The following is an 18,510-nucleotide window of genomic DNA, read 5'->3' on the forward strand; positions in this document are numbered from 1 at the left end:
AGCAAAGCTTTTTTTTCAAAACCAAAAGTCCCTTTGCCCTTTCAAAGCCTTTTCTGCCATTTTTGCTACGACCCAGGAAGTGAGTTGGAAATAATTCAGCTTTTCCCCGCTTCTGGTCCCTGGCCACGGCTCAAGCCAGAGAAGCCAGATTTAAACCAGAGAAGGAAGGAATTTCTTGGCCTCAGCTCAAGCCAGAGAAGCCAGATTTAAACCAGAGAAGGAAGGAATTTCCTGGCCTCAGCACAAGCCAGAGAAGCCAGATTTAAACCAGAGAAGGAAGGAATTTCCTGGCCTCGGCACAAGCCAGAGAAGCCAGATTTAAACCAGAGAAGGAAGGAATTTCCTGGCCTCAGCACAAGCCAGAGAAGCCAGATTTAAACCAGAGAAGGAAGGAATTTCCTGGCCTCGGCACAAGCCAGAGAAGCCAGATTTAAACCAGAGAAGGAAGGAATTTCCTGGCCTCAGCACAAGCCAGAGAAGCCAGATTTAAACCAGAGAAGGAAGGAATTTCCTGGCCTCAGCACAAGCCAGAGAAGCCAGATTTAAACCAGAGAAGGAAGGAGTTTCTTGGACTCGGCTCAAGCCAGAGAAGCCAGATTGAAACCAGAGAAGGAAGGAATTTCTTGGCCTCGGCTCAAGCCAGAGAAGCCAGATTTAAACCAGAGAAGGAAGGAATTTCTTGGCCTCGGCTCAAGCCAGAGAAGCCAGTTTTAAACCAGAGAAGGAAGGAATTTCTTGGCCTCGGCTCAAGCCAGAGAAGCCAGTTTTAAACCAGAGAAGGAAGGAATTTCTTGGCCTCGGCTCAAGCCAGAGAAGCCAGATTGAAACCAGAGAAGGAAGGAATTTCTTGGCCTCGGCTCAAGCCAGAGAAGCCAGATTTAAACCAGAGAAGGAAGGAATTTCTTGGCCTCGGCTCAAGCCAGAGAAGCCAGATTTAAACCAGAGAAGGAAGGAATTTCTTGGCCTCGGCTCAAGCCAGAGAAGCCAGTTTTAAACCAGAGAAGGAAGGAATTTCTTGGCCTCGGCTCAAGCCAGAGAAGCCAGATTTAAACCAGAGAAGGAAGGAATTTCTTGGCCTCGGCTCAAGCCAGAGAAGCCAGATTGAAACCAGAGAAGGAAGGAGTTTCTTGGCCTCGGCTCAAGCCAGAGAAGCCAGATTTAAACCAGAGAAGGAAGGAATTTCTTGGCCTCGGCTCAAGCCAGAGAAGCCAGTTTTAAACCAGAGAAGGAAGGAATTTCTTGGCCTCGGCTCAAGCCAGAGAAGCCAGATTTAAACCAGAGAAGGAAGGAATTTCTTGGCCTCGGCTCAAGCCAGAGAAGCCAGATTGAAACCAGAGAAGGAAGGAATTTCTTGGCCTCAGCTCAAGCCAGAGAAGCCAGATTTAAACCAGAGAAGGAAGGAATTTCTTGGCCTCGGCTCAAGCCAGAGAAGCCAGATTGAAACCAAAGAAGGAAGGAATTTCCTGGCCTCGGCTCAAGCCAGAGAAGCCAGATTTAAACCAGAGAAGGAAGGAATTTCCTGGCCTCGGCTCAAGCCAGAGAATCCAGATTTAAACCAGAGAAGGAAGGAATTTCTTGGCCTCGGCTCAAGCCAGAGAAGCCAGATTTAAACCAGAGAAGGAAGGAATTTCTTGGCCTCGGCTCAAGCCAGAGAAGCCAGATTTAAACCAGAGAAGGAAGGAATGCCCTCCACTTGCTTTTCCCCACTTCTTGTCCCTAGTCCCGGTTTAATATTATAATGTAATACAATATAATACTACTAATAATAATATGATATTATTATAATATATCTTATATTATATGTAATATTACTAATAATATTACAGTATAATGTTATAGTGGTAAAGGTAAAAGTTTTTCCTGACATTAAGTCCAGTCATGTCCGACTCTGGAAATTGGTGCTCATCTCCATTTCTAAGCTAAAGAGCCGGCGTTGTCCATAGACACCTCCAAGTTCATGTGGCTGGCATGACTGCATAGAGCACCCTTATAGTACAATATAGTAATATATAATACTAATATTGTGCTATGGTAATAACATCATATATTTTAGAGAGAGTTGAGCCAGAAGTGACACGAAACCTAAGGAGTAATCTGCAATAGAATCTTCTGATATCTATGTAGAGCAGCATTTCTCAACCTTGGGGGTCGGGACCGCTGGAGGGGTCACCAAGGAGTGTCAGAGGGGTCACCAAAGACCATCAGAAAACACAGTATGTTCTGTTGGTCATGGGGGTTCTGTGTGGGAAGTTTGGCCCAATTCTATCGTTGGTGGGGTTCATAATGCTCTTTGATTGTAGGTGAACTATAAATCCCAGTAACTGCAACTCCCAAATGTAAAGGTCTATTTTCCCCAAACTCCACAAGTGTTTACATTTGGGCGTATTGAGTATTCATGCCAAGTTTGGTCCAGATCCATCATTGTTTGTGTCTACACTGATCTCTGGATGTAGGTGAACTACAACTCTCAAACTCAAGGTCAATGCCCACCAAACCCTTCTAGTGTTTTTTGTTGGTCATGGGGGTTCTGTGTGGGAAGTTTGGTCTAATTCTATCGTTGGTGGGGTTTATAATGCTCTTTGATTGTAGGTGAACTATAAATCCCAGTAACTACAACTCCCAAATGTAAAGGTCTATTTCCCCCAAACTCCAACAGTGTTTACATTTGGGCATATGGAGTATTTGTGCCAAGTTTGGTCCAGATCCATCATTGTTTGAGTCCACACAGCTCTCTGGATGTAGGTGAACTACAACTCCAAAACTCAAGATCAATGTCCACCAAACTCTTCTAGTATTTTCTGTTGGTCATGTGAGTTCTGTGTGCTAGAATTGTTTCAATTACATCATTGGTGGAGTTCAGAATGCTCTTTGATTGTAGGGAGACTATAAATCCCAGCAGCTATAACTCCAAAATGACAAAAATCAACTACAATTCCCAAATGCCAAATTTGGTCCAGTGGATGAAAATACATCCTGCATATCAGGTATCTACATTACGACTTGTAACAGTAGCAACATTACAGTAATGAAGTAGCAACAAAAATAATCTTATGATTGGGGGTCACCACAACATGAGGAACGGGATTAAGGGGTCCCGGCATTAGGAAGGTTGAGAACCACTGATGTAGAGTAAGTGCTGCAACATTTAAGTCCAACAGCAAGCACGGTCTCTTTGCTGCTTTGTCAGCAGAGAGTGTGGATGACTGTGAGGCAAAGAGAGAAAGACAAACATGTGAGCGTGCACACGCAGCAATCCAACGGTGGTCTCTCTAACCCCAACCCACACACTCCCTCTCCGACGTGAGAGCTTTTTTGTGAATTACAGCACAGCAGAGGCCTCCGAAACGCATTAAGCACAGCCCTGAATGGTGGTAAATTATTCCCCTTGGCAGAATGATCTATTAATCACTTATTTATTTTAAAAGGGAAAGGAGCTCATTTAACCTTTTTTTATTTACCTTTGGCAGTCAAGATAAACACTATATTTCAGCCCTGGCTCTCATCCACCTAACAGCTTTATACTTCTGGGGGTTGGAATCCACCATCGGCTTTTTGGAAAGGGAATCCTTTTGCTTTTTCCACTCTGCTTTGCACATTTGTTGTTCCTATTGTTGTTGTTGTTGTCTGCAATTATGTTAAGCACAGCAGCATGACACAGCCACACACGGATGCTGTGGATCCTTTTTGGTACCCATACGTTACTCCTGGAATCATTAAACCCTTTCATAATAACATAGAATCCTAGAGTTGGAAGAGACATTGTGGGCCATCCACTCCAATCCCATTCTGCCAAGAAGCAGGAAAATCACATTCAAAGCACCCCCGACAGATGGCCATCCAGCCTCTGTTTCAAAGCCTCCAAAGAAGGAGCCTCCACCACACTCCGGGGCAGAGAGTTCCACTGCTGAACGGCTCTCACAGTCAGGAAGTTCTTCCTCATGTTCAGATGGAATCTCCTCTCTTGTAGTTTGAAGTCATTGTTCCGCGTCCTAGTCTCCAAGGAAGCAGAAAACAAGCTTGCTCCCTCCTCCCTGTGGCTTCCTCTCACATATTTATTAGGGCTGGGCGGTTTCGTTTCATTAATTCGTAATTCGTTAATAATTCGTTAATTTTTTCAATTACAAAACGATAACGAACCATTCTGGAGCAATTATTAAAAAAAACGAATTTTCAAAAACGTTTTGTAAATGCTTCGTATTTCGATATTGTATTCGTTTCGTTATTGTTTTGAGGTCGTTTCGTTATTATTTCCGCATGTCTGGGCCAGTTTTATGGTTTAATTAGTGAAAAAAAATTATAATATCACACCAACAGTCAACAACAGAGGGAGAGGGAAGCTTCAGAAGGTTTTGGAGGTTTTTTAGCGTATTTCGCGGTCGCGTCCGCCATTAACGAATCGATTCGTTATTGTTTCGGAAATCGATTCGTTAATTTTTTACCATTTACGAAATTTCGTAAATATCGAACTTTTTAAAAGGAAAATTTTGTAATTATTTTAAATATCGAAACAAAAAAAAACCCCAAATACAAATCGATTTTAGAAACAAATTTTTCCGTTGTTACCCAGGCTTAATATTTATACATGGCTATCATATCTCCTCTCAGCCTTCTCTTCTTCAGGCTAAACATGCCCAGCTCCTTAAGCCGCTCCTCATAGGGCTTGTTCTCCAGACCTTGATCATTTTAGTCACCCTCCTCTGGACACATTCCTAAAGGAAAATGTTTATAAAATGCATTTGTGATGGTACCTCTCTCCAGGGAGACTAGCTAAGATGTACAATTGTTCCAACAAATGTTGGAAATGTGGGAAAGAAAAAGGTACATTCTACCACACATGGTGGACTTGTAGCAAAGTAAAAAAATTACTGGAAACATCCATGTATATCTTGAAAAAATGTTAAATACAAATTTCAAAATGACACCTCAAATGTACCTTTTGAATATGCTCGACGAAGAATTAGAAAAAAAATTGGAATTTTTTTGTTTTACACAACAGTGGCAGCTAGAATAGTATATGCTAGATATTGGAAAACTCCAGATATACCTCCTTTAGAAGAATGGGAAAAATATATTATAGATATGTTGATAATGGACAAAATAACTGTATTATTAAGAGGAGAAATATTAGACAACTTCGTTAATGAATGGCAACCAATGATTCAACACCTTAATGTAAAGTTAAATTAAAAATGTATATAGAGGATCCTATAAGACTATAGACAAGGAAGAAGTGGATGTAAAGTAAGAATCTATGATATCTTTCTATGTAATATTTAGATAGTAGACTGTGACCCCTTAATAGAAATATATTATGAGATAAAGGATTATAGAACATTAATAGATAGAAAGTATTGCACTATATGCAACAAACACTTGCAAATGTATGTTTACTTGAATAAAATATAAAAAAATAAAATTCAAATTCAAGAAGGAGCCTCCACCACACCCTGGAGCAGAGAGTTCCACTGCTGAACAGCTCTTTCTCACAGTTAGGAAGTTCTTCCTCATATTCAGGGGGAATCTCCTTTCCCATAGTTTGAAGCCTTTGTTCCATTGTGTCCTAGTCTCCAGGACAGCAGAAAACAAGCTATCTCTCTCTTCCCAATGACTTCCCCTCACATCTTGATCCATGGTCCTCATCACATCTCCTCTCAGTTTTCTCTTCTGTAGGATAAACATGCCCAGCTCTTGAAGCCGCTCCTCATAGGGCTTGTTCTCCAGACCCTTGATCATTTGAGTCGTCCTCCTCTGGACACATTCCAGCTTAGAGCCAACATCTCCCTTCAATTGTGGTGCCCAAAATTGGCCGCAGTGTGATTCCAGGTGTGGTCTGACCAAGGCAGAATAGAGGGGGAGCATGACTTCCTTGGATCTAGTCACTAGACTTGTATTGATGCAAGCCCAAATCCCATTGGCTTTTTATTTATTTATTTATTTATTTAAAACTTTTATATCTTGATCTTCCCTACCTCCATAGAGGGACTCTGACCAGCTTTTTATGTCATTGCACAATATTGTTGGCTCATGTTTAACTTCTTTCCCACAAGGATTCCAATTCTATCATGGGCGAGGTTCAGAATGATCTTTGATTGTAGGTGAACTATAAATCCCAGCAACTACAGCTCTAAATGTCAAGGTCTATTTTCCCCAAACTCCACCAGTGTTCACATATGGGCATATCAAGTATTTGTGCCAAGTTTGGTCCGGATCCACGATGCTCTCTGGATGTAAGTGAACTACAACTCCAAAACTCAAGCTCAAGGCCCAACAAACCCTTCCAGTATTTTCTGTTGGTCATGAGAGTTCTGAGTACCAAGTTTGGTTCAATTCCATTGTTTGTGAGGTTCAGAATGCTCTTTGATTGTAGGTGAACTATAAATCCCATCAACTACAACTCCCAGATGTCAAGGTATATTTTACCCAAACTCTACCAGTGTTTACATTTGGTATATTGAGTACCTGTGCCAAATTTGGTCCAGATCCATCATTTAGTCCACAGTGCTCTCTGGATGTGGGTGAACTACAACTCCAAAACTCAAGCTCAATGCCCAACAAACACTTCCAGCATTTTCTGTTGGTCATGAGAGTTCTGTGTACCAAGTTTGGTTCAATTCCATTGTTGGTGAGGTTCAGAATGCTCTTTGATTGAAGGTGAACTATAAATCCCATCAACTCCAACTCCCAAATGTCAAGGTATATTTTACCCAAACTCCACCAGTGTTTAAATTTGAGTATATTGAGTATCTGTGCCAAATTTGGTCCAGATCCATCATTTAGTCCACAGTGCTCTCTGGACGTGGGTGAACTACAACTCCAAAACTCAAGCTCAATGCCCAACAAACACTTCCAGCATTTTCTTTTGGTCATGAGAGTTCTGTGTCCCAAGTTTGGTTCAATTCCATCATTGGTGGAGTTCAGAATGCTCTTTGATTGAAGGTGAACTATAAATCCCATCAACTACAATTCCCAAATGTCAAGGTGTATTTTACCCAAACTCCACCAGTGTTTACATTTGGGTATATTGAGTATCTGTGCCAAATTTGGTCCAGATCCATCATTGAGTCCACAGTGCTCTCTGGACGTAGGTGAACTACAGCTCCCAAACTCGAGCTCACTGTCAACAAACCCTTCCAGTGTTTTCTGTTGGTCATGAGAGTTTCGTGAACCAAGTTTGGTTCAATTCCATTGTTGGTGAGGTTCAGAATGCTCTTTGATTGTAGGTTAACAATAAATCCCAGCAACTACAACCCCAAATTACAAAATCAGTCCCACCCCCAATCCCCACAAGTATTCAGATTTTGAGGTATTGGGTATTTGCACAAAATGTTGCCCAATGAATGAAAATCCATCCTGCATATCAGATATTTACATTCTGATTCATAACAGTAGCAAAATGGCAGTTATGAAGTAGCAACGAAAATAATGTTATGGTTGGGAGTCAACACAACATGAGGAACTGTATCAAGGGTTTTCGACCAGTGAGAAACACTGGTCTAAAAGTACCAGATCCCATCAGATCTTGAAATGGACTTGAATTTGGGGCAACAGGATAAAACAAATTAAGTCGGAGAAAATTGTAACCTAGTAGGGTCTTTCCTCTTTTTCTTTGGTGTCCTAATTTTCCAACGGCTATAACGAGCAACTCATAATTACATGACACAGAGGCACCTTCTTAATTGTAGTTATGGGCTAGGAGTTTATGCAGTGCAGAATTCTAAGCACCTTCGCAAAAGCATATGAGCAGCTGATGACAACATCATCTGTGTGCATTCAGAAGAAGACCTACAAGCCACTCTAAACACCTTCACAGAAGCATACGAGAAGCTCGGCCTGTCATCAAACATCAAGAAAACCAGTGCTCTTCGAACAGTCACCAGCCAATCCCTCTCCAATGCCAGAGATACAGTTTAATGGTGTAACATTAGAAAATGTTGATCATTTCCGCTACCTTGGCAGCCACCTCTCCACCAAAGTCAACATTGACACTGAAATACAACACCGCCTGAGCTCTGCGAGTGCAGCATTTTCCCAAATGAAGCAGAGAGTGTTTGAGGACCAGGACATCCATAGGGATATTAAGGTGCTTGTTTATAAAGCTATTGTCCTCCCAATCCTGCTATATGCCTGCGAGACATGAACTGTCTACAGACATCACATTCAACTCCTGGAACAATTCCATCAGCGCTGCCTCTGAAAAATCCTGCAAATCTCTTGGGAAGACAAGCATGCTGGAAGAAGCAAAGACCACCACCATTGAAGTGATGGTCCTCCGTCATCAACTCTGCTGGACCGGCCACGTTGTCCGGATGCCTGACCACCGTCTCCCAAAGCAGTTGCTCTATTCCGAACTCAAGAATGGACAGTGGAATGTTGGTGGGCAGGAAAAGAGATTGAAAGATGGGCTCAAAGCCAACCTTAAAATCTCTGGCATAGACACTGAGAACTGGGGAGCCCTGGCCCTTGAGTGCTCCAGCTGGAGGTCAGCTATGACCAGCAGTGCTGTAGAATTTGAAGAGGCACTAAAGAGAGGAACATGGCAAGAGGAAGGCACGTCAAGCCAACCCCGACCAGGACCATCTTCCACCTGGAAACCAATGCCCTTACTGTGGGAAAACATGCGGATCAAGAATAGGGCTCCACAGTCACCTACGGACCCACAACCAGTACACTGATTTTGGAAGACAATCCTACTCAGACAATGAGGGATCACCTAAGTAAATAAGTAAGGTTCCTACAAGGAGAACAAGATCCTGAGGAGGCTCAAGATCAGCAAAAATAGTTGCTGAAGAGACAGGCTGTCACTTACCCAGCATCACCAACGGATGCAAACTGCACGGGTGGAACTGTCATGCAGCTGTTAAGATAAAATAAATGCCTCCCAAATGGACAATTTCATTTAGGAAGCGGGGCGGTGGTGGTAAGAGACGGGGATTGCAAAGGATTAATGAGGCGAAAGGTTTGTGTTTTCAATTTGAGCATAAAACGCAAACATACTAAGTTGTGATATCATCATTTCACCTTAATGTGCAATGGAGTTCCAGTCATTGGCACACCAGAGGGGCAATTAACAGCGCGGCATGGAAACGGGAACGGTCCAAACGGGAGAATGAGCGCCAGAGAACAAGCGGAGGAGAAAATATCAAAGCACAGATGATTTCAAAAGTAACGCAATGAATATTGTATCCAGCTCTGGGAACCACAACTCAAGAAGGATGTGGACAAGAGGGAATGTGTCCACGTTGGTTTTCTGCTTCATGCAGCAACAACAAAAATATATTGTCGAAGGCTTTCATGGCCGGAATCATTGGGTTGTTGTGAGTTTTCCGGGCTGTCTGGTCATGTTCCAGAAGCATTCTCTACTAACGTTTCGCCTCCCTCTATGGCAAGCATCCTCAGAGGCTGTGAGGCCTGTTTTCCTATTTTCCTAATGTTTCCCCCTTTTCCTGAAGCTAGAGCTGACAGACGGGAGCTCACCCCGTTCCACAGATTCAAAAAATGTGCAATTATCTGTCTCGTTTTTGTTGGCTGTTTTTAGCTGGCCCTGATTGTTTCCTATCTGGAATTCCCAGCTAACACTTCCCAGGCCGGAAGCAGCCAGGCTTTGAAGCTGCAAGGCTATTCAATGCTAATCAAGGTGATCAATTGCAACATTCACACTTACCTCCAACAGACAAGAGTTCTTTCTCCCACCCTGGACATGATTCCACAGATATATAAACCCCACTACATAGTTTCCAACAGACTTCACAACCTCTGAGGATGCCTGCCATAGATGCAGGCGAAACGTCAGGAGAGAATGCTTCTGGAACATGACCAGACAGCCCAGAAAACTCACAGCAACCCAGTGATTCCAGCCATGAAAGCCTTCAACAACATTGGTTGAACTGGCTTGTTGTGGAAACAGCTAACACCTCCCAACCAAGGATTCAGTAACCAGCCAGGCTTTGAAGTGGCAAGGCTATTCAATGCTATAGCCAATAGCAACATTCACACTTGCCTCCAACAGACAAGAGTTCTTTCTCCCAACCTGGACATTATTCCATAGGTATATAAAAATCAATTGTCTAGTGTATAATCAAAGGTTTTCATGGCTGGAATCACTGGACCTGGATCAAACTTGGCACACAGAACCCCCATGAGTAACTGAACCTTCTGGAGGGGTATGGGGGTAATTGACATTCAGTTCTGGGAGTTGTAGTTCACCTATATCCAAATAAACTGTGACCATCACTGATGAGAGATCTGGACCAAACTCGGCACACAGAACCCACATGACCAAGTGAACCAACGGGGGGGGGGGGTTTGGGGGTAACTGACATTCAGTTCTGGGAGCTGTAGTTCACCTATATTCAGAGAAACTGTGACCACCACCGATGATGGATCTGGACTAAACTTGGCACACAGAACCCCCGTGACTAACTGAACCTACTGGAGGGGTTTGGGGGTAATTGACATTCAGTTCTGGGAGTTGTAGTTCACCTATATCCAAAGAAACTGTGACCATCACTGATGAGAGACCTGGACCAAACTTGGCACACAGAACCCCCATGACTAACTGAACCCACTGGAGGGGTTTGGGGGTAACTAACATTCAGTTCTGGGAGTTGTAGTTCACCTATATCCACAGAAACTGTGACCACCACAGATGACGGATCTGGACTAAACTTGGCACAGAGAACCCAATTTACCAGCTGAATGTACTGGAGACCTTTGATGAGACTGACCCACCATGGTGGGAGTTGTAATTCATCCTGCAGCTGGAGAGCATACTGAACTCCACTGGTGCTGCATCTAGAGCAAATTTGCCCAACATGACAAACTTTAAGTATTGATGGAGTTTCAGGAGGTTCACCCACAACATTAGGTATTTTGTAAAATAAAAAATAACTTTTTCAAATAACCCAGAGAATATTGGGTACCCAAGCTAGAGCGTATATAAAATATACACGGATTTCTGCTTTAGACTTGGATCTGATCTCTAAGATATGTCATTATGTACATATACACAAATCCGGTGATTCAAAAATGCAATAATAACTATAATCAAGAATCCAAAACACTTCTGGTTCCAAGCCTTTGGTATGAGGGATGCTCAACCTGTAAAAGCACAACTGCAGCCAGAGGCAGCCCTAGGTAATTTTCAATGGTAAGCAAACAGTATTTTGGCGCCCCCCCCCCCCCAACCAATCATAGATATATATTTTCTGTTTGTCGTGGGAGTTCTGTGTGCCATATTTGGTTCAATTCCATCATTGGTGGAGTTCAGAATGCTCTTTGATTGTAGGTGAACTATACATCCCAGTAACTACACTTGCCGCATTTGCTCCCTTGCCTGGCCCACTTTGGGTCCAGAGGCATGCCTGAAGACCCTGGCGTGTGCACCAAAAGTCACCTCTTCTCCTGACTTTCTCCTCAGCCATTGGGATCGAGAAAGAGAGAGATAGAGAGAGAGAGGTGGAGATGCCCACCTTTCCTGAAGGTAGGCGCAAAAACAAAGGAGGGAGCGGAGGTGGGAGATACCTCCAGCCGGAGGGCTCTCTCTCTCTCTCTCTCTCTCTCTCTCTCTCTCTTGGTCCCAATGGCTGAAGAGAAAGTCAGGAGAAGAGGCGACTTTTGGTGTGCACGCTGGGGTCTTCAGACACGTCTCTGGACCCGAAGCGGGCCAGGTGCGGCAACTCCACCCCTTGGCCCACCCGCGGATTGGGGAGAGCAGAGGAGGCAGGTGGAGCGCCGGGGGATTGGGAAAGGGAGCCGGTCATGGGGAAGGGATCGAATGCGGAGAACGATGGAGTACCGGCTCTGCTCGTGCACCCGGTGGCCGGGTGGAGCAGGAACGAGAGGGGCTAGGCAGGGCTCAAGGGCCCGGCCCCTTTGGGAAGAGGCTCGCCCAGCAGCGAGGCAAGAAAGCCGAGGCTCCCCCCGGACTGCTAGGATGTTGTGAGCTGAGGGGGCGCTCCTCAAGTGGCTATCGAGGGGCATTTACAGAGGCACCTCTGCGCCCCTGGCAAAAAAGTGTTCTGCGACCGCTTACTTCGCGTAATGGATGAGCCGCCCCTGGCTACAGCTCTCATTCTTGTCATTCTTTCCCCATTCATATCTGCTTTGGCCCTCCAGCACAACTGCCTTCTGTGGGAAGAAGGAGTAGCAACGAATGCCGGGCTCCAAGCAGATCCCACTGGTCCCCGTTTCCATCAGCCTGCCTGAATGTGTAGGAACAACAAAACAAGCTAAATCATTCAAAGCAGTTGACGAGAAGGAATGTTTTCTCCATACTAAGTGAATAATTTATGGCCTCAGCCATTGTCATCATAATAATGGTAATAAAATAAGTTTCTCCAGGCTTGTAGCACAGAAAAATAACACACACAATGAGGGGGGAAAATGATCAGGCTCATAAATAAATGAAAAACAAATAGGAGAGAAAGGCAATGAGCAGAGAAAGGATCGAAACGTTTCTCTTTCCTCCAGCTTCTTATCACCAGCATGGAAAAAATATGACACCAGTCATGCCAAGCTCAAAAAAAGAGGGCGTGCTATCTGTGCATATGCATGGAGAGAAAGCAAAATAGCTAAAATTGAGCATAAAACCTTAGAGTTGGAAGAGACTCCGAGGGCTAGCTAGATCAATCCCTTTCTGGCACACAATAATATACAAGGAAAGTCTCTCCTCGTTTGATCTGAATTACTCTATTTCAATATGAAAATCAAGTCAATACAGAGTTTATGGAATTGTATAGCATGGTATAGCCTACTATACCATACCCAGGGGTGGCTCAACCCATTACGCAAAGTAAGCATTTGCAGTATAGTTGGTTTTGCCCAGGGGCGCTCTTGAGGCGCTCTTGGGGAAAATAGACCTTGACATATGCGAGTTGTAGTTACTGGGATGTATAGTTCACTTATAATCAAAGAGCATTCTGAACTCCACCAATGATGGAATTGAACTAAATATGGCACACAGAACTCCCACGACAAACAGAAAATATGTATCAGTGATTGGTTGGGGGGCGGGGGGCAAAATACTGTTTGCTTACCATTGAAAATTACCTAGGGCTGCCTCTGACCATACTATGCAATTCAGATCTGGTGGGATAGATAGAGAAAGGCAATATTTCTGTGGATTGCTCACCTCGAGGACGGTTCCTCCGTTTTCTCCTCCCAACCGACGAACTGCGCAGGGTTGGCTGCAACTGGCCAATCTCAATGGGCGTATTGGTCCGAAAACTCTCCTTAAACTTCTGCATCAGGGACTCCACTGTTTCTTGCGTCATTTCTGCAGCTGCAAGGTTTGAGACAATAATGACAACATCACTCATGCATTGCCAAAAATAAAAATTATAAAAAAAAAAATTGGTCGTGTCAGGAGCGACTTGAGAAACTGCAAGTCACTTCTGGTGTGAGAGAATTGGCCATCTGTAAGGATGTTGCCCAAGGGATGCCTGGATGTTTTGATGTTTTACCACCCTTGTGGGAGGCTCCTCACAGGTCCTTGCATGGAGATCTAGAGCTGATAGAGGGAGCTCATCTGTGCTCTCTCCGGATTCGAACTTCTAACCTGTCGGTCTTCACTGTGCCACCGGGGGCTCCATAATATTAATAATATTAATAATAATACACTTTATTTATATTACTCTCTATCTCCCCAAGGGGACTCAGAAAAGATTACAGTATACACATATTATAGGCAAACATTCAATGCCTTTTATACACTGGACAACAATGATATACAATACACAAACAAAGGCAAAGGTTTCCCTTTCCATCTCTGGCATCCGGAGGCAGTGCTCAACTCTAACCATGGGGAGGTGCTCTTGTTCTATTTCCATACCGATGAGTCTGTTATCTGTAGATGCCTCCTGGTTGTATTTTGCCAGCATAGCTTAATGGGTGCCTTTTACCTTCCTACTGAGGCAGTACCTATTGATCTATTCACATTGCATGTGAAGATATTCACAAAATACCACAATATCATCAGAAGCATGGATCACACATGTACTTTGCCACACCATTTAATAGTGTTACTCTCCAAAGCTAACCTCACAGTAAGAATTTACTCTTTGGGGAGATAGTTGCAAAGTCTATGCTTTCACACATACAGATTCACATACATCACAGAACCTGGGTAGTTTTTCTGGTGTGTGTGTGCCATAATAATAATAATAATAATAATAATAATAATAATAATATTTTTTTAAAAAAAACACACACCCTGGCAGAATATGTCAAGGAAAGCCAAGAACCTGCTTTAATTGAAGCCAATAATCGGAAACTTCTCAAAGCACAACAGACAAAGAGTCAGTACAAGAAAACTGCACTCCAAACCAGACCTGACAAAGTCTGGATTATTGATGTCGTCATTCCAGGTGAGAGTCGCATTGAGGAAAAACAACAAGAAAAACTCAGCTGCTATCAGGACCTCAAAATCGAACTGCAAAGGCTCTGGCAAAAACCAGTCCAGGTGGTACCAGTGGTCATTGGCGCATTGGGTGCCATGCCAAAAGATCTCAGCCGGCATTTGGAAACAATAAACATCGTCAAAATCACGATCTGTCAACTGCAAAAGGCCACCTTACTTGGATCTGCATGCATCATTTGAAAATACATCACACAGTCCTAGACGCTTGGGGAGTGTTCGACTTGTGATTTTGTGATATGAAATCCAGCATAGAGATCTTGTTGCTGTGGCATACTGTGCTTTTGTGTCAATAATAATAATAATAATAATAATAATAATAATAATCTTTATTTATACCCTGCCACCATTCCCCCCAAAGGGGACTCGGGGCGGCTAACATGAGGCCAAGCCTGAAAATAATACAGCAAAATAGAAACAATGTTTCTTGTTGAGTTATAGTGACACAGAAACTCAGGCTTAGGTTCTTAGGTTACCTAATTTTAAGGTAAACAACTAGCTATTAATACTGTAAGTAGTCATGAAGTCATGGCGTTTCTCATGAATTTTCTCTATCTCTTGCCCATGTAATCTCGCTGATTTGGGGAGCTAATTCTCAGCTCTGATCCGCAAACAGAGGTCCTTGCTTATCTCCATACAGCCAGGTGCTTTCCCTTGAGAGTTTTCTTGTTTTGCTTAATTTTTCATCACTCTAGCTCTTATCTAATGATGTTGTTTCTGGCTCCTGTGACTGATCTTGGAGCTCAGCACTGTCTGAGGCAATTTCATTCCCTTGGCCTTGAACCTGGTCTCCATCACTTTGAATGCCAAGAAATCACACAATTTATTTATTTACACCATTTCTACCCATCTTTCTCTCTTTTAAAAATATTTTTATTGAATTTGTGGGGGAAGAAAAGAAAAAAAATGGTAGGAGAGTTATAGGAGTATCTGGGGTGTGGGAAAAAATCTATCTGGGGTGAAAAGGGTAAAAGGGTTTCCCTACAAATGGGGGTAATAGTGAAGGGGTTGAAGGGAATAAGATAAAAAGGAAAAAGGGAGAAAAAAGGAAAAGGGAAAAGGGGAATAAAATGACAAATAATAATAATAATACTAATAATAACAAGGAGCAGTCAAGAACCAACATTGAGGGAAGTCAATAGTAGTAAACCGCTTAAAATGCAAAAGACAAAGAGGGAATACCGTAAAAACACAATCCAGAGCAGAAGAGAAAACTGGCAAAAGAAGGCTCTCCATGGACAGTTCCTGGGAAAAATTGAGAGCCAAATTGACAAAGAAAAAACATGGCTGTGGCTCACAAATGAAACTCTGAAAAAGGAGACAAAGGAGGGCCTGATTCTGGCAACACAAGAACAAGCCATTCGAATCAACGCCATCAAAGCCAGAATTGAAAAGTCCACAACAGATCTCAAATGTAGACTCTGCAAGGAAGCAGATGAAACAATAGATCACACCCTGAGCTGCTGCAAGAAGATCACGCAGACAGACTACAAGCAGAGGCACAACACTGTTGCTCAGATGATTAATTAGAGCTTGTGCCACAAACACCATCTGCCTGCGCCAAAGAACTGGTGGGACCACAAGCCGGAAAAAGTTACAGATAATGAACACGCCAAACTCCTCTGGGACTTCCGGATTCAGACAGACAGAGTTTTGGAGCATAATACTCCTGACTTCACAATCGTGTTAAAAAACAAAGCATGGATCATTGATGTCGCAATCCCAAGTGACAGCAGGATTGCAGAGAAACAACTGGAAAAGCTGACATAATATGAGGATTTAAAAATCGAACTGCAAAGACTCTGGCACAAGCCAGTCAAGGTGGTCCGAGGGGTGATCGGCACACTGGGTGAGTGCCTAAAGAACTTGGCCTGCACTTAAACACAATCAGCGCTGACAAAATTACCATCTGCCAGCTACAAAAGGCCACCTTGCTGGGATCTGCACACATTATTATTGACCGATACATGACACAGTCCTAGACACTTGGGAAGTGTCCGACGTGTGATCCAGTACAACAGCCAGCAGAGTGTCTGCTGTGGACTCATCTTGTTGTGTTTCAAATGATGATGACGATGATAATGATAAAAATAAAATCTTGTTGACTTCCAAATCTTTTCCTGTCCGGGGTATTAGTCTTTTAAATATTAATTGTAGTTAATCTCTCCGTCTTCTCATATTTACTTCATTTCCTTTTGTTTTCAAAGGAAAACAGCCTTCTCAACCCCTAAGGGCCAACTCAGAGTGGCTATCCTTTCTGAATCATCAGTGGCTGCTGAGCTACAACAACCCCATGGATTTTATTGGGTCTCCTAAGGCAAAAAATAAAGGTGTTTTGGCCACTTCCTCCCTACAGCACATGGCATTTGTGGGCAGTCTTCCCTCCAAGGACAAAACAGGGGTGACCCTGCTTAGCAACCAAGTTCAGACAGAGTCTGGCATACCTCTCATTTCTGATTATTACAAAAAGTTTGATTTTGTTGGCTTGTGATTGGATTAGGCTGTCCAAAATGCAGGCTCTTAAAGTGGAGGAACTGGATCACATGCAAAGCTAGGACACTGTCTCCTTGAAACTTTTCTTCCAAACGAAACTACCTTGCTGCCCACCATCACAGAAACTCTATAATTTAAATTATTTCCTTGATGAAACTTTGTTCTGGCATGCTGGTCCCAATGACCTGGAGCTCACCTACCAGCAGTTGACTTTTTTTCCCTATCGACGAGTGGATCAGCTAAACTCATTCAAAGAAGTGCCTTGAGCAAAGAGGCCACAAAGGCTTTGGGGTGGATTAAAAAACCAATGCATTAACCCTGCAGGGCTGCCTGTCTCCAAAAATGTATTCGATATGAATTGCACTTGGAGGTCTTTGGACACCTGGGGAGCGTGGTGTCTGCAAAGATTGCAACGTAGAGATTGTAATTCCCGATCCAGCATGAAGCAAAGTCTGTTTTAACAGGAAACCTTGGGGTTGGCTGAGCAGAATGGCAAAGGTGCAAACTGAAGCAAAACTCCCCGCTGGAAACACAACGCAGGGAGGACCACTCCGTATACTGTAGTGTTTATCAGTACACGTCCTTTTCTTGCTGGCACAAAAGATGAGTTTCCTCAGCTACGAGGACCTCCTAGTGAGCAGAAGAAGGTGGGAAAGATAGCAAAAAAAGGTTGCAAAATAGCAGAAGGAAAGAAAGCACTGAGAGGAGGGGAGCTAGAAAGAAAAAGACAGAGCAACACCTCATTTCCAAGGCTTTGATGCAATGGCAATCTGACCCTGTAATTTCATTTTGGAGCTATGGACAGCAGAAGCTCAAAGATGTCTCTAATAGCATCAGGTTGTTGGACATGCTGCCAATTTGTGGTGCCTTTGAAGTTTACCACTGACTCCAGAGATAATGGAGCTAGGTTTCACAAGCAGTCATTATTAAAACATGTGAGTCTCATCCAAGGCTTATCAGTACTAACAGACGTACCGATGGGGCATGTGTCTATGTGATGTGCATCTCAAGAGCAGGAAGTACCATTGTTGACTATAGATACTTCCTTTTTACATCGTTACCACCTGGGACAGCGTTGTTTCTCAATCTGGGAGTTGGGACCACTTTCAGAGGGGTCCCCAAAGATCATCAGAAAACATGTCTTCATAGACCTGTCCGCAGCTTATGATACTGTGAACCACAGCCTCCTCCTGAGAAAAATGTATAATATCACAAAGGACTACCACCTCACCCGCCTCATAGGAAACCTGCTACAAAACAGGAGCTATTTTGTTGAGTTCAGGGCCAGAGAAGCAGATGATGGAAACAGAAGAACGGCCTGCCTCAGGGGAGCGTGCTTGCTCCATCCATGTTCAACATCTACACAAATGACCAGCCACTGCCAGAAGGGACAGAGAGTTTCATCTATGCTGATGATCGTGCCATTACTGCTCAAGCAGGGAGCTTTGAGATGGTAGAACAGAAGCACTCCGAAGCTCTAGGTGCTCTTACTGTCTACTATAGGGAAAACCAGCTGATCTTTAACCCATCTAAAACCCAGACAAGTGCTTTTCATCTCAAGAACAGACAAGCATCCCAAGCTCTGAGGATCACCTGGGAAGGAA

The 18,510-nt window shown here is 43.4% G+C and overlaps 1 protein-coding gene across 2 annotated transcripts in view; it reads right to left on the reverse strand.

Moving 5' to 3' along the window:
- The window catches only part of ASTN2 (astrotactin 2), a 796,374-nt gene that overhangs the window by 406,739 nt on the left and 371,125 nt on the right, over nucleotides 1-18,510 (reverse strand). For both annotated transcript variants that reach the window (XM_067471887.1, XM_067471888.1), the window contains exon 4: nucleotides 13,130-13,279. In XM_067471887.1, coding sequence (XP_067327988.1) covers nucleotides 13,130-13,279 — 150 coding nt within the window. The remainder of the gene's footprint in view (nucleotides 1-13,129; nucleotides 13,280-18,510) is intronic.

This window comes from Anolis sagrei, chromosome 11 (assembly GCF_037176765.1).
Source record: "Anolis sagrei isolate rAnoSag1 chromosome 11, rAnoSag1.mat, whole genome shotgun sequence".
NCBI lineage: Eukaryota > Metazoa > Chordata > Lepidosauria > Squamata > Dactyloidae > Anolis > Anolis sagrei.